Source organism: Endocarpon pusillum (genome assembly GCF_000464535.1).
Source record: "Endocarpon pusillum Z07020 unplaced genomic scaffold C653857, whole genome shotgun sequence".
Taxonomy (NCBI): Eukaryota; Fungi; Ascomycota; class Eurotiomycetes; order Verrucariales; family Verrucariaceae; genus Endocarpon; species Endocarpon pusillum.
Window position 1 is genome coordinate 114,459 of NW_006913432.1, and position 15,110 is coordinate 129,568.

Genomic DNA, 15,110 nt, shown 5'->3' on the forward strand with positions numbered 1-15,110 from the left:
ATCTTTAAAAGCTTCTTCTCCCAGCATTAATACTGCTCGATAGATCAATTTGGTATCCTACTCGCTCCTTCCAATGCTTTCTTTCAATATTCCCACAAATGACGTAGACGTGCACTACATCTTCCCAGCAACCAGCAAAGCCAATTTGAACCCTCTCAACCATGATGCCCAGCGCTGATATCGTTGACTAACATCGCATTCCACGGCCAGAAAGTTTACCGTAGTAATCCTCGTATCACCACTTCCAGCTTTCCAATGAAGTAATTCAATCTCAAGACACCACATCTTCTAATCCGCACCGATTCCCGTCTTCACAACCACTTTCCTCCTCTCCTTGGCCCCTCCCCCCCTGACCTCTTAATGTCCAGTCCCCAACCGTCCTCCTACCCTCCCTCATCTCCCTCTCCATCGCCCCTATTTCTCTAACAACCCACACCGCATCCGCGTTCCAAACTTCCAGCGCCTCGCGCACGTGTTCCCGACCAGGTTCATCCATGATAGGGCTGAGGAGCGCAAGGATCGCATCGCCGATCTCCGAGGTTGCGGGGATGGACGTGTGGAGGAGGATGGTGGTCAGGAGGTTGAGAAGGGAGGTGTGGATTTTCGAGGTTTGAGTCTGTGTCGTTGAGGTTTGGATGTGGAGTTGGTGGGTGGTTGAGGTGTTGCTGCTGTTGCTGCCGATGGGGGGGTTCGTGCGGCTGGGAATAGGAGGCGATTCGACGATCCGAAGGTCTACAGTGCCTTTCAGATTCGCGCCCGGTGACGATACCGATGCTGCGTCGTTTTCGCTGGACAGGGCTAATCTCCTTGTGGGACCACGGTGCTGCGCCATCCTCAGTCGGTCCTGCTTGACTTCGCTCCAGATTCTGCGGTACAGTTTCTCCAGGCTCGGGAAGATACTCTCAATTCGCCCACTCATGAAACCGCCTGCACTGACGCAGATGGCTGCCATGGTGTCCGCTGCTGCGATGGTGACGTAAGCTGGATCCTGCTCTGGCTCTTCTTGTTCACTACTACTAGTGGCTGTGCTTTTGCTTTCTGACGGAAATAGCCGCGGTAGGATGGCTGGCCAGACGTCGTTCACGAGCGGGAGGAACGAGTTTTCGTGCCGGGATAATAATGGGGTAATGCGGGTCAAGAGTTGTAGAAGGATGAGGCGGACGCGAGGCGATGGGGAGGAGAGATGCGGTATTGTTGAGCGGGCAATGGATAGGAGAAGGGTGTGTGGTTTGGAGAGTGGGGACTCTTTTGCTTCTTCTGCGGCCTGGCTGGAGGGTTGTTCTTCGTTGTCATCAAATTCTGTTTCTTGTGTCTCTTGATCTTTCTTTGAGGTCTTAGGACCGTCCAAATTCGAGGTCCATGGTCGATGAGGTGCTGATTGTGATGCATTGTCATCTCCCGGCCGCACTAGATCTTCCGCATCGCGTCTCTCCTTCCGTTCTTTATGTGCTCGAATGTCTTGCAAGATATCTTCTATCGTAGAAGGCTGATATGCAGTCTTTCTATGCTTAGGCTCCTCCATGCCGTTCGTGATAGTCAGAGCAGGGTTCTTGGCCGCCTCATCAACAGCCACACCGAGCACATCGAAGAGCAACTCCACGAGCCGGGGATAGCCATGAAAATTATCCAGTGCTGCGAAAATGCTACCAATCAAGTCGTCCAGATATGGAATGAGTCTCGCACCACACAGGCGTAATAACATGAGCAGAACCTGTGGTCCTTGTGGGGAAATGTCAAACGTATTGAGCTTGAGAGCGATCGAATTGATCAGGTAGTCAACATTCTCTACCAGCATTGTGGATGTATTGGCATATTCGCAGGCCATTGCAAGAAGATTGAGCGCTGTCATAGCATGAGACTGCAAACGTGGTTCTGGGGATCCGAGAAGGGATAGTATCGGGTACAGAGTGTCAATCAATTCCGGTCGATAAGACCTTCCTAGCTGTTTTGCCTGAAGGATTGTGGATTCGAGTGCGAGTGCAGGGATTCGCCAGTCGTAGATGGAGAAGGTCGTTGTGCTGGCCAAGAGCAACGGTAGAGTGACAGAATACAGGTCTGAAATGAGGTATGGAGTGGCATCATATGATTCGCTAGGAATATCGAGGAAATCGGAAATAGAGAACGATGGATTGTCCCTACTAAGAAACATGAGGCACAACCAAAGTGATGATAACTGTTGGGTACCCGAAGACTGCCCGATTCTTACCATCATTGATCTTGTTAACGACTCGCTTGCCGAAGAGTTCCTCATTTGACTTATCAAGGCATGTAATTCCACTAACGGATTCAAGCTACCCTTTCCATCCAGGATGACCGGCTCGAAACTTCTGGTATGGTACTGTTCCTGGAACTGTACCATTTGCGCAGGCGAAGGAGCTTCGGAAACTCTGAGCAAAGAAACCGCCTGAGATCCCTCCACTGCCATCGAAACGCTTTGTACCAAGCTGCTTGCAAGATAATCATTCAATAAGTCGGAAGCGTCTCCAGATTCAAGAACAATCTGAAAGGCGATAGAGATCTGTTGCAGGACTTGCCGCTTCGCCCTGTCATCATTCCCTTGTATCACACGTGGAAGTGCGATTATCCATGTGTCCAAGCTACTTCTAAGCAAATCCATCAATGCAGAGTTCGACAGTATAAGATGCTTCAGTAGCTGCTTTTCTTGTGCCAGAGAATCAATTCCATCACGACCTGCAAGCATAACCATAGTCTCGATGTTGAGCTGCAGTGAGTCGGACAGTGTCTTCAAGCATTTCTCACACATCGCTAGGCATAGCTTGAAGAGTGCATGTCGCACCTCTTGCCTGTCATGGTTGCGTAACTTGACTACATTGGCCAGCGCGAGCTTGACTTGGGAGGCAGTAGCTTTCAGCCACTTGTCATCCAGGATCAGAGAGCCTTCCGTGATCTCTGGCCTTTGCATTGCGACTTCGTTCCCACTACCTGATGACTCTGTTTCATTGAATGCAATCTCATCAGCTAAGACATCTGTCAAAATATGGCTTAGCAGTTCAAGTAGGCAAACAAGGACTTTGTGAGTCCTTCGGATCTGAGTGCTCCGAGTCAAAGCTTTGGTAAGAGCAGAGACTACTCGAGGTAGTAGACTGGCTAAGAGAATCCGGTTACTTATCTTGGAGAGTAAGCTCTGCAAAGCATTTGCAGCTGAAAGCTGGACACTCTCCGAGGGACTGTCGGTAAGTGCTTCAAGCAACAAATATACACTCTGGTCAACAATGGTTTTTGCACCGATCTCGTCAAATACGTGCTGAGCAACTTGACTCAGGAAATCAAAAAGAGTGTTCATGCATTCGAAGCAAGTGGAGACAAGTTCTTCGGACGGAGCGTTGTCCCTGGATCGAGTGGGGGAGCCTCCGGCGAGCAGACTTAGGAGGATGAGCAACTGCTTGCCCATCTCTGGTTGCAACTTTCGTCGCCATCCTCGAGACACTAGAACCTGTAGACATTGTACTGCTAGCTCCAAGCAGCGGGACGAGAGCTTCTGAGACTCGTTGAACACGGTTGAGAGAGGGAAGAAAGCATATTCAGCAAGCTTCTCGTCAAGAGCGTCATGCCTGCCGAGGTCTATGATCACAGCATGAGCAGCTTCTAGTGCTAGTAGAAGGTTTTTGATGGAAGCTTGCTGGCCTCGAAATTTGAGCGCTACAGAGCTGAGGTTGACACATGGTGGTCTGAGCTGAGTCTTTGTCAGCACCTGAAGTGGAGTGGGTGCTGGCGAGGAGACAGTGATATCACACCTTCTCAAAAGCCTTCTGCTTGGAATATTCCATAAATGGCAGTTCTATTGGCAGACAATAAATATCAACATCGGTCGCGCGAAGATTGAGACCGGGATCAAAGCCGGACTGGTGGTGCAGTTACGTCAGTCAGCCACAGTGGCTGTGCATAATCCCATTGGGAAAAAGCAAGCCTACAGCCATGTTCTCTCGTTCATACGGTAGCTGTATGGAGTAACTACGTAGTATAGCGCACATTGCTCTGCTCGTTAGCGTGGCTAAACTTCCAACCTTAGGAGTACTAGTATTAAATGACTACTGTGGTGCATATGTGACTCGCTTGCAATGACATATTATGGCTAGACATGTTAAGGAGTCAGTGGCTAGGATTCGGTGCCGATGGTCCCAGCCTTCTATCCAGCCTTTTAATTTGTAGCCTGGGAGCTTGTTTCATGAAAGCTCCCAACTCAAACGTCGGGTGAGCTGTCCATGCATTCATTGTACGTAGCGTAGTAAATCTCTCGTACCAAGTTTGCCGAATGATCGGTAAGGTCTCAGACACACAGGAATGCAGGGACCCTCTGCCGTCATAGTAGCGCGTCGATATCGATGAGACCACATGCAGAAGCTGGTGATCTGGGAATCACGATTTCGCTGCTTCTCTGTTTTCCTGCCTGCCCTGGCTCCCTTGGTCGTGCAACAGATCGAGTCAGTCGCTCTGCCTTCCCTGACGCTCCGCTGCCTGGATGCGAAGGTCTTCTGAATCAATCCAAGGAACAGCTTCGCACGTTGATGAGTCGATGACTGAATTGGTCGCTACTTTTCGACCTGGGATACGGAGTAGCCTCGTCGGCATTGGCCGTTTGGTTCCTCGGGTACTCGTCTAAAAGCGTGGCGTAGGACGCGTGCATGGAGGCCCAGCGGGATGCAAAAGTTGATCAGAAACAAGCGTGTTTGCAAACTATGCAGATCGCAGTGCTTGACATACTACGTAGGCTCGGAAGCTAGACCTTCACCCGCCATCATCTCAAGAAGCGGTCTCTACAGGTCCCGTATGAGGTTTACTACGTACGTATCCTTCAAGCTGGAATTCATGCTGTATCAAACCTGGCGAACCCGGCGCGTTATCAACCAGGAAAGGTGCACTCAGCCAAGGCAGCTCACAAGCCACTTCTCTGCTCTACCATACTAGTGCGTAGTATGACCTAGCCGGGGCGCCAGGTACCTGTAAACTGGGCGGGCCAGTCGCCAATCAGCGGAGACGAAGAAGACAGCTGTGGCAATGCAGGCTCCTTTCAAGCTTCGGAGCTCTGGAGATTGGGTGTGTGTCACTTGTGTTCAATCGACCTTCTAGGCTTGCCTCAACCACTAGAAATCGTTTCCGCTTTTCAATATGGCAATTTCCTCTGACCCCTGTTGTATCACCATGGACATCGCGCGCGCACTACGCTGCAAGTTATGCATTGTACCAAGTGGGTCAGGGTCAGAAACCAATAAAGGCTGCAGCGGGTCACTACTCGAGTAGAGGGAAAAAGATTTCAATTAGTTACTGATAGGCGTGTTGCTGGTAGACGAGGTTGGCAGTGATTTCCTGTTGACGTCGAACCCGCCAAACCAGCCAAACCAAACCAGACCAAACCAAACGGTAATTACTACCCAGTAACCACCACCCTAAGCACACCGTCACTACCACACCATAAACCTGCAGCTACCCTCGCTCGCGCCTTCAGCATTATTACTACGTAAAGTAGCCGCCCCTAAATACCAGTCAACTTGCCCTGCTCACCTGTTTTGTCTTCATCACAAACACAACACCGTTAAGGTTCTCCAACCTAAGTTCACCTCTTCCGCTGTAGAATCCTTCTTCAGAGTTACTTGAGCGTATCTTGTAAACAACAACAGCAACATCATACCTCATCATCTCCCACTCTTGCTTCTCTCAACGTCGCCAACCGACAAAGCAATTCCGTCAACATGGTGACCTTCGTCGCAGCTGTTGCGCTCTTCGCCTCGGTGGTTCTTGCGCAGGATCCTGGATCTCTTCCGACATGCGGTGTAAGTAGCCAACTCCTGTTGCTTGACGCGTTTATCAACTTGGTCATACGACTGACGTCACCGTCCGATAGCAAAACTGTGTCTCGTCTATGACTGGTCAATTTGCAGCCCTTGGTTGTTCCAGTTCGTCTGATGTCAGTTGTCTTTGCGCCAACCCAAACTTCGGCTATGGTGTTCGCGACTGCTCCACAGAATCTTGCCCCCCAGGCACCGATGTCTCCATCATCACCGGATTCGCTGCCGAGTACTGCTCAGGCCCTGCTGCATGTGCGTACTCCCACGTCTGTGACATCTTCAGTAGTTTCTGACCTGCCTCCTACCAGCATCCGGCTCATTCTCTAATCCGGGCATTGCTGCCACTGCAGCGACTGCGTCTGGCACTGTTAGCAACCCTGCGGAAACTGCGACCAGCACATCAAGCTCTGGGGAAAGTGAAGAATCTACCACCGTCACCTCGACTGAAACTGTGCCAGCGGTAAGGCTATGCTCTCAACACTTTATGTAAGGACATCTCGCTAACATGCGCAGGCTGGTGCAATTACCACTTCGGAGATCGTTTCCACCATCACCACCGATGGCAGTACAATCACCACTACCATCGGAAGCACGACTATCTTCTCTAGCGGTGCCGAGGGCAATGCCACTGACGCCGCTGGTGCAGCTTCAAGCACTGCTTCTGATGCCGCTGCCTCTGCTAGCTCAGAGATTAGCTCTGCTGCTTCGTCTGCCTCTGATGCCATCTCTAGCGCCACTTCCCGCCTGTCCTCTGCCCTCCGCACCGCAACATCATCTGAAGGTGCTTCCAGTACCGAGGCTGCAGGCGCCAGCTCGGCCGCTTCTGGTGCCGCCTATCCGATGGCTACCGTTGCTGTCAACGGCATGGCTGGTATTGCCGGTCTGGCTGCTCTGCTTGCACTGTGAAGCTCCGAATTGCTCTATAGCACGACAGACGATAAAGATTTGCGGTGGATGAGAATGATTCAAGCGAGCTTTGATACCCCTGAATCCAATTGAAAGTTGGTCCAACACCGTTACTGCTGCTGTTAGGCAATCTTGTACAGAAGGTGTCTCCTTGGTCTACAAGGAAGGAGGTGGGCGTTAACACAATTCATGTCGAATGGATAGCATGGCATGCACGCACACAGATGCCCAAGTCACCTAGCTTGCGGTTTTGTTTTTCTCATAGGCTCACTTGAGCAGATAGCTAATAATTTGCATCCGAAGCAATGCTCTTGAATGGACTACCGATGGTGACATGTCTGGTTAAGGTAGTGATGCTAAAAGTCCTTGCCGAGCTTGCTGATCCTTACTACGTATGACTCATTCCGCCAGCCCCCCACCCCGCAATGGAAAATGTCTAGCGATGGTGGGCTTCTATCCAGACTTTGCACTGCATCTTCCATCTAACTAATAGGTCTGGGCAACTCTGATAGATCTATCTAGACGAAACTCATCATCAAGATTGCTACTTGTATATCCCTCAAGGTTCCCACCTTTATCATGATACCCACGCAACGGGCATGTCCTTGAAACCTTTGCCATCCCTTATGGCTCTGTGCCATAGGAATTAATTCGTGACCGCACCCATCAGGCCATCCCCGGATTTTCTTTACCTCCACATCACATACGAAAACTTCTCCGTACCATGTGCTTATCTAATTCTCCATAGAAAAGTGTCTTGATCTGAGCAATGTCCTTCCATGATCGACCCTCACCACCCACCATTGCCACTCCACCACCTACCATTCTCCATGATAACGAAAGCCCTACCACTTCAAGTTCAAATACTCCAATTATGACCTCAACAGGAAACAAGCTGAAGAAACCCCTCTATTTGATCGTCGCCACGGCTGTCGAGCCACATATGGGAATTGGCTATAAGGGGGGGTTGCCCTGGGCTCAGTTGAAGAGCGATATGGGATTTTTTAGAAGGGTGACCATACGAGGCGGCACCAATCGAACACGGCAAGAGCACCCGGACGGACAGGAGAATAAAAGCATTTGGAGAAGAAATTCAGTAATCATGGGCAGAAAGACGTGGGAGAGTATACCGAAGAAGTTCCGACCGCTGAAAGGGAGAGTGAATGTGGTTGTCACAAGAAATGCTCTGAGAATGCGCGAGGAGATCCACAGTGAGCAAAGTCAACAGGAGGAAGAGGTGATCATTGTGTCAAGTCTACAAGAAGGATTGAGCGTGCTGAGCGAGCTGCGGCAACGCGATGCTGAGCCGACTAACGGAGACGACGAGGGCAAAGATTTCGTGATCGGTGGGAGTGAGATCTATAGGGCTGCTTTGGACTTTCCTACTTCATCTTCTGGTCAAGGGGTCCAGCTTCATGATTCGACAGGAGAACGAGGCATCATATTACGCATCCTACAGACTCAAGTTCGGAAAACAGATGGAAAAGGCTTTGACTGCGATATTTTCTTCCCTGTAGATCTACAAGGGGGCAGCGGTCAACTGGCTCAAAGATGGAGAGAGGTTGATCAAGCAGAGACGGAAAGCTGGGTAGGTGAAGGCTTGCCACAGAAAGACGCGGAGTGGGTGGAGGATGGAGAGGGACAGTGTGAGATCAGAGTTGTTGGTTGGGAGAAGACAGACTGAGCAGCTTCTAAGTCATCTTCTCCAGCATCGGTATCTCGGTCAACACCCTTTTGGGACAGGTGTGTGCACAAGAGCAGCAACATGGTGGTGAAGTCATTGAGGTTGATATCTGCCAACAGAGATGCAAAAGCTATCCAACCTATACTTCAAGGCCAAGACGATGATGCAGAACAGAACAAGTCTTAATACTATATCTCTCGCCCTGTTGTGCCACTTGAGAAACCAAGTCAGCAGCTCAGCACTGTTCTCCAACCGAACCACACACGCAACTAGCATCACATTATATCAGGAGCTTCTCAACTCTTGGAACTCCAGAGCAGATTAAAGCCCCACGAATTGTCAGCAGAACTCAGGGCTTTGGGCTACTTCTACTTCTCAGCTGGGCGCATGTCAGAAGAAGAAGAGAACAAGGAGCAGGCCTCCAGGCAAGCAGAGTATCGCGAAAAAAGTATTGGGTCCAGCAGAGCCAGGGCGAAGAAAGACCGCCGAGCTCCCGGAAATAGAGATCAAAAGATAGACTCTTTCCTCACAACCAAGAAAAGGTGTTAAGGATCTGCTCGCTGAGCTTGAGCGGCTTGTTCTCCCCCAAAAAAGAGAGAGGGCGGAGTTATATATCTAGGGCGTCCAGTCCAAAGAATGAATGAAAGCGAAAATAAAACTTGCCGTAAGCGAGAGTGGTAGGAGGGAGGTGAAGCGGAATTCCACTCAAGCCATGCTTGTTAGCCCGGCATCCATGGGGAATTAAGGATTTCAACAATGGGACGAGAGATGAAATATGTAAGGATAAAGTTAGCATTACAGCTGAGCAGTGTAGTTACGAATCTATAATTACGTGGCACACATGAGTAAGCCAGATAGAATAAATTAAGGAAACAGAAACAGTTTCAGGAAAGAACAGGTTTTTGGTTCGGAAAATTCGCGACTTCTCTTTCGTATACTATATACAACTAACATATGCAGCCATGCTTCGAAGGCGCACGCAAAACAGATTTTCAGTCAGACAGACATAACGAACAGGGTTTCCAAACTCCATTGCCGCCCCTGCGGCCGTGTGGCACTCCGCTGTATCGTGTATGCGTCCAATCAGATAAACAGCCCGGCCTTCTTCAGCCGAGTTAGTACAGCAACCGATTCAAAACATTGCTTGTCAGGGAGACGGCATGTCAGTCAACCCCCCGGCGGATTGGGTATACTTTAACAGCAAAACGATATCCGAGACCAGCCTTATGCTCCATTTCGCCTTCTCGAGATCAAGATCTACCCACCTTTCCAAGCTTCCTCTCCTCTTCTTCCAGCTCTTTGATGAACTTCACAAACCCCTTCTTATGCACCATCCCGGCAAACTGACCATCCCTCAACACGCACATGTACCTCAACCCCAGCTTCACAAAACACTGATACACCAGATCCATAGGTGAGTGGATATCCAACGCAACGGGGGCCGGATCGATGAAGGGGGTGAAATCCGTTGGATCCGATGGACCCCCATCCCCATCCTCACCATCACCATCATAGTGTTGATCGTCAAAGCCATGCCATCGGCCGTCACTCGCCATGAGACAAAGGGTGTTCTCTTCGTGCTCGATTCGGTCGAGTGCAAACTCCAGATCCGGGGCTGGTATGAGGCCAACGAGGATATTGTGCCGGAGGATGGGGAGGCCGCCGTCCAGCTCACCTGCCATATGGAGTTGATGTAATTTCTGACGGAGGTCAGAGGCGCGGACGAGGGGCGCGTTGGAGATGTCGATGATTCTGTTGCGGCGGATGCGGGGGACTATGTCGCCTAATTCCGAGTCAAAGACCGGATGGACTTTGTTGTCGAGGAATGGGTAAGAGTTCATTTCCGTAAGGAGATCGTAAATACTGAGGGGTTCAATGGCGTCCGCGGTCCATTTGGCGCAGAGAACGGCGAGAGAGAAAGGGAGAACGTGGTCGAGGTCTCCGGTTAGTTCAAAGAGGATAACTGCTAGGGTGACAGAGAGACGGGTCACTCCGCACATCGTGGCACCGGCGGCTATGAGGGCGTAGACACCGGGGGTGACACATGCTTCGATTCCGCCATCTGCTGGACAAGATTGGAAGAGGACGAAGGTGGGGTGACGGAGGACGAGGTACTGTGTGATGTGGCCTACAACTCGGCCCATGAGACCACCCACAACCATAGATGGGACGTAGATCCCAGCAGGGACCTTGATACCGAAGGTGATGATGGTGAGGAACGCTTTGATGACGAATGCCACAAGCAGCATACGGATGACTTTGGGAATATCCTCTTCTTTCTGACAAAGCCCAGTATTGGCGTTAGGAGCACAAGGACTTGCCAGTTCAAAGAGCAATTCCGTCACTGGCAACTTCGTGTATCGATTCCAGAAGCTAGTAACACCAGTGATCAGGGCAACCAGCCCAACTTCAAGCATGGGCCATTTCCTGATGACTGGAATGCGTCGAAAAGTCGTGGCCCATATTCGCGATGCTTTGATGAACAAAGCTCCTGCAGCACCGCCCATGACACCTAATAGGATGAATGTGAACAGTTCGAAAAACTGCCAATCCTTGAAGTACCGGACCTCGAATATGACTATCTTTCCGGTGCCGTAAGGATTGAGGAATTTGAGCGTCAGGGTTGCCGCGATGCAACAAAAGAACGTTCGAAACAATGTTTTAGGAGGGAAGTAGTAGCTAACCTCCTCTAAGCTGAAGAGCACGCCACCAATAGGTGCTCCAAAGGCGACCCCGACTCCACTCGCTGCACTGGCACTCAAGACCTCTCGCCTTTTGCCGTCATTCAGATTGTATTTGGAAAACATCCTGCAAGCGATATTGCCGACACAGGTGGCAATGTGAACATAAGGACCTTCCTTGCCGAGACTCAGGCCAGAAGCCACAGCAAAGACCAAACCTATGGTCTTGAAGAAAAGGGTTTTGACACCAAGATATCCATGAAGAACGAATCCACTGAGGATGACCTTGACTTCGGCAACACCGCTTCCCGCAGCTGAATAGTAGGTCAGGGTAGAGGAGCCGTTTGCTTCGGGCAGGGTGGTAGGACTTTGCTGGGTGTCCTTGTCATCATCAGCGTCTTTCTTAGCCCTACGATCTGTGCCAAGATCCTCATCTAGAGGTGCCAACTGTACATTGGAAGGAACAACGGTCTTCGAGAGGAGAGTGATGTAGCAGGCCAACTGCGACAGAAGGATGCATCCGAGCACAAAGGTGATGAAATCTATCCAGACACTGTCTATACGCGAAGGCCGAATGATCTGCGACCACGTTCGCCATGCAGAGCATTCTTCTTTGCCAACACAGCATTTGTTTCTGCTCCAGTACCATCCATTGCGGCAGTATCCTTCCTTGAGATCGAAGACTGCCGATTCGGTAACATCGACAAAATAGGCGATAACAGCTGTGACGCAGCCACTGATGGCCACCAGGATCCATCCTTGAGATGAGTCGAACCATGCCCATAACCGACCTTTTATGCCTTTGCGTTTCCGTAATTCTTGTACTCGAAATCCGTCGGCGATGCTGTCGTGCACCCAGTCTGTAGAGGTGAATTGATCATACCATACTCGGTCGTCTTGAAAGACGGACCCCATAGTCATTGCCGAAAGGGGCCCTTTTCGATCCAAACCTGCCATGGAGGCTATTTTCAAACCCCATGAGTTGGCTCGGCTATGATTTCTGGACGGCAGCAAGCTACCTGCAGTACTCCCCTGCCTTGATAGTGTGTATCTTCCGGGGGTCGCAGGCACACTTGTGTAAGGCTTGTGAACTCCATCGGGGGCTGCCAATAAGCTAGTTTGCTCATTCGCCTCGTTCTCCATGACCAGTCGAGGGGGAAGATGGGTACGAAGGTTCGGGACGGATGGTCGTCGGCTGGCTCGTCGGAAGGTCAATGGTGAGGAGGGAGCAGTAGTTGGGGTTGAAATGTTGTTGCCATGATCGTCCCCACCACCTGGGCCAAAGTACGAGGAGATTGATTTCGGCATGACCGCCAGTTGGGAATAGCTAGGCTCCAAGTCGATGAGTCAGGAGATTTGGAATGAACGGCAGCCACAATACACACAAAATTCGACGAGAACCATAGGAGGGTGGCTTCTTCACGCCATCATTCGTTCATCGTCAGCCATGGAAGCCAACCGGCCTCAGTGTAGGATAAACATGCGAGCATCAGATGAAGAACAGAGTCCTTTCAATTCGAGTACGTATACAAGATCGTGAAGAATTGCGGAGCCGCTGAAGGAATCGAAGCTGAAGCTGAAACTGTGCACGCAGCAGCCCGTAAGGATTGACATCACGCGCGGCCTTTTTCGAGGGCTGTGTCTGTCTGAAGGAGCGGCGATCAGAAGTACGGATGTAGTCTCATCTGACACACGGTCAGAGCTACTCGAGTAAATCTGCGGGCGGTGTTGGGTGGCTAGTGACGCCCAGGCAGGAATGTAACACTGACCGGCCCCCGTGGTGATTAGTTATTGCGCTTGGGACGTGCCCCAGAAGTCCAGCTGCGTCAACTCGTGGCCAATCACATCAAAGGCCAACTCCCTCCCAGCATTCGATATTCACTCTCCAACACGGTGGTTATTGCATCTTTTGGTCTCCAGAGCTTGTACGTAACACATCTTCAGCTCTCAAATCGCTCTTCCATTTCGATCTGTTATCCAAAACTACTGTTGGCGGGATAAATTATCATGAGTTACTGCACCTGGCCTTGACCGATGTTGGACAACGAGCATCAAACACTTGGGAGTGTTTGAACCCTTGGGCAAACGCTGGACTCAACCTAAAATACTTTAACGTGACCGGCCCACGCGCATCATGCTGTGCAACGGATCCCCATCCGACGTCTCCGTTCCTACGAAATTTTCAAGCTACCAGTTTCAGCTTGTCGTCATCTTAGAGATATTTATCGAAACCCATATAAAGATTGGTTGAATGGCTAGCAAAGCAATGTTTGTTTATGGAGTATATAATGCCTAGTTGAACTATTTTAATTCATTCAATCTTTAAGTTATTTTATTTACTGCCAGCAATATTTAAATAATGAAATATGCTCCCACACACCCAACGCCAAGTAGCTTCTGTCGTACATGTGGGCCGGTCACGTTACTACGGTGAAGATGAGCCGCTGCATGACATGCTCTCCTGCCCATTGCCCATCTGCCCACTCCCTGGGCGCGCCTTTGTCATGCGGAAGCGCTAATCCCTCCCCATTTGCTGATCCCTTCCACCCGACTCTTCCACCCAAGACACTATCTCTCTCAAGAAGTCCATATCCTGAGCACATAAAGAAGAAAGAGACCAAAAACAGCATTTCCGGCCGAGGTGATCCTGGACCGAGTTCATGATGTCGACAGATGCTGATGCCCCAAGCAATTCATGGACGACCATGACTTATGATAAGCCATATGACCAGTTTCTACTGTTTGGCGACTCCATCACGGAGCAAGCAGAATGTCAGGACCGAGGTTTTGCAATTGCAGCAGCTCTGCAAAATGGTAAATATAATCTGTTCATTAAAAGTACCACAATCCGAAATGAGATACCGGATATTTCTCGGTCATCAAAAACCAGAGATTTTTTTACATCATTTACTACTTTAGCACCTACCTAGTAATCATTCTTCCCATACTGTGATGTTAGCGTAAAGCGTTGCGGATCGGCCCCTGGCCCACACATACTGATATTGGAGCTTTGATCAGTGTATATTCGACGGTTGGATGTGATCAATCGTGGATTCAGGTACAGTGTTCGGTACTAGTCTTCTTGATTGAGTGGCTCATCAAAAACCAGTGGTTACACAACTCGAAATGCCCTGAAGGTTCTTCCTCGGTTCATGCCAAGTCCACTCCAAGCGACTGTGCGCTTGATGGTAATGATGCTTGTGGTTCTCTGGTGCTGCTGTTCCCGGGACGCTGACGATTGACGAGATGATCTTTTTCGGGGCCAATGATGCCTGTCTGCCGGGACAATCACAGCATGTACCACTAGATGGATACTGCGAGTGCTTAAAGTCGCTGTGCCTGCATCCCTCGGTCACAACTCATAATCCATCAATCATATTGGTGACGCCAGCTCCAGTGGACGAGTATCAGATGATGGTCAGTGACGCATTAAAAGGCTATACCACTCCCCAGAGGACGGCAGCGAACACCAAGATGTATGCCGATGCATGTCGAGGCATTGGAGAGGAGCTCAACTTGCCAGTCGTTGATCTCTGGGGAGCCTTTATGCGCAAGGCCGGATGGAGAGAGGGAGAACCATTGATAGGGTCAATCGACGTGGCAAGAAACGAGGTCCTGCAGAATCTCCTTCGAGATGGTAAGTGCTTGTTCCGATCACCGTGTAACAATACTGATAATTTCGAAGGACTGCATTTTAACCCTGAAGGATACCGATTAATGTATAATGAAGTAATGAAAGTCATTCGAGAGCGAATCCCAGACCAGAGTCCAGAGAGGCTTCCATTTGTGTACCCGCCATGGGAGCGGGCCCCAGCATGAAGCAGCTTTGAAAGGCTCCAGTTTAGATTCGAATAGAATCGAGGCCAAAGAAGGCTCTCACCGGACAAGTTAGCTCCACTAAGGTAAAAGATGGGGGAGCCTGGAGGGGAACAAATTACATCCTTGACACAGGAAACCATTGCATGGGATAGTGTCTAGGATAAGATTTAGTTATGATTGGGTTTACTGTAGGATGTATAGTATTATCTTGTCCGT

At 50.1% G+C, this 15,110-nt stretch overlaps 5 protein-coding genes across 5 annotated transcripts; 3 read left to right on the top strand and 2 right to left on the bottom strand.

Moving 5' to 3' along the window:
* Positions 1-271: 271 nt before the first annotated feature.
* EPUS_05802 (uncharacterized protein) lies at positions 272-3,938 on the bottom strand (the record flags this gene model as incomplete). The annotated part of the gene is made up of 3 exons (XM_007787253.1): positions 272-3,694; positions 3,756-3,863; positions 3,933-3,938. 3 exons carry the CDS (start codon positions 3,936-3,938, stop codon positions 272-274), a joined length of 3,537 nt encoding a protein of 1,178 aa, XP_007785443.1.
* A 1,770-nt stretch (positions 3,939-5,708) lies between these two features.
* EPUS_05803 (uncharacterized protein) lies at positions 5,709-6,710 on the top strand (the record flags this gene model as incomplete). Its single annotated transcript, XM_007787254.1, has 4 exons — positions 5,709-5,789; positions 5,861-6,056; positions 6,113-6,264; positions 6,318-6,710. The coding sequence occupies 4 exons, from the start codon at positions 5,709-5,711 to the stop codon at positions 6,708-6,710; spliced, it is 822 nt and encodes a 273-aa protein (XP_007785444.1).
* A 769-nt stretch (positions 6,711-7,479) lies between these two features.
* EPUS_05804 (uncharacterized protein) lies at positions 7,480-8,394 on the top strand (the record flags this gene model as incomplete). Its single annotated transcript, XM_007787255.1, has 1 exon — positions 7,480-8,394. The coding sequence occupies one exon, from the start codon at positions 7,480-7,482 to the stop codon at positions 8,392-8,394; it is 915 nt and encodes a 304-aa protein (XP_007785445.1).
* Positions 8,395-9,644: 1,250 nt separating this feature from the next.
* EPUS_05805 (uncharacterized protein) lies at positions 9,645-12,383 on the bottom strand (the record flags this gene model as incomplete). The annotated part of the gene is made up of 1 exon (XM_007787256.1): positions 9,645-12,383. One exon carries the CDS (start codon positions 12,381-12,383, stop codon positions 9,645-9,647), a length of 2,739 nt encoding a protein of 912 aa, XP_007785446.1.
* A 1,938-nt stretch (positions 12,384-14,321) lies between these two features.
* On the top strand, positions 14,322-14,894 carry EPUS_05806 (uncharacterized protein; the record flags this gene model as incomplete). The annotated part of the gene is made up of 2 exons (XM_007787257.1): positions 14,322-14,712; positions 14,761-14,894. The coding sequence occupies 2 exons, from the start codon at positions 14,322-14,324 to the stop codon at positions 14,892-14,894; spliced, it is 525 nt and encodes a 174-aa protein (XP_007785447.1).
* Between the last annotated feature and the right edge of the window lie 216 nt (positions 14,895-15,110).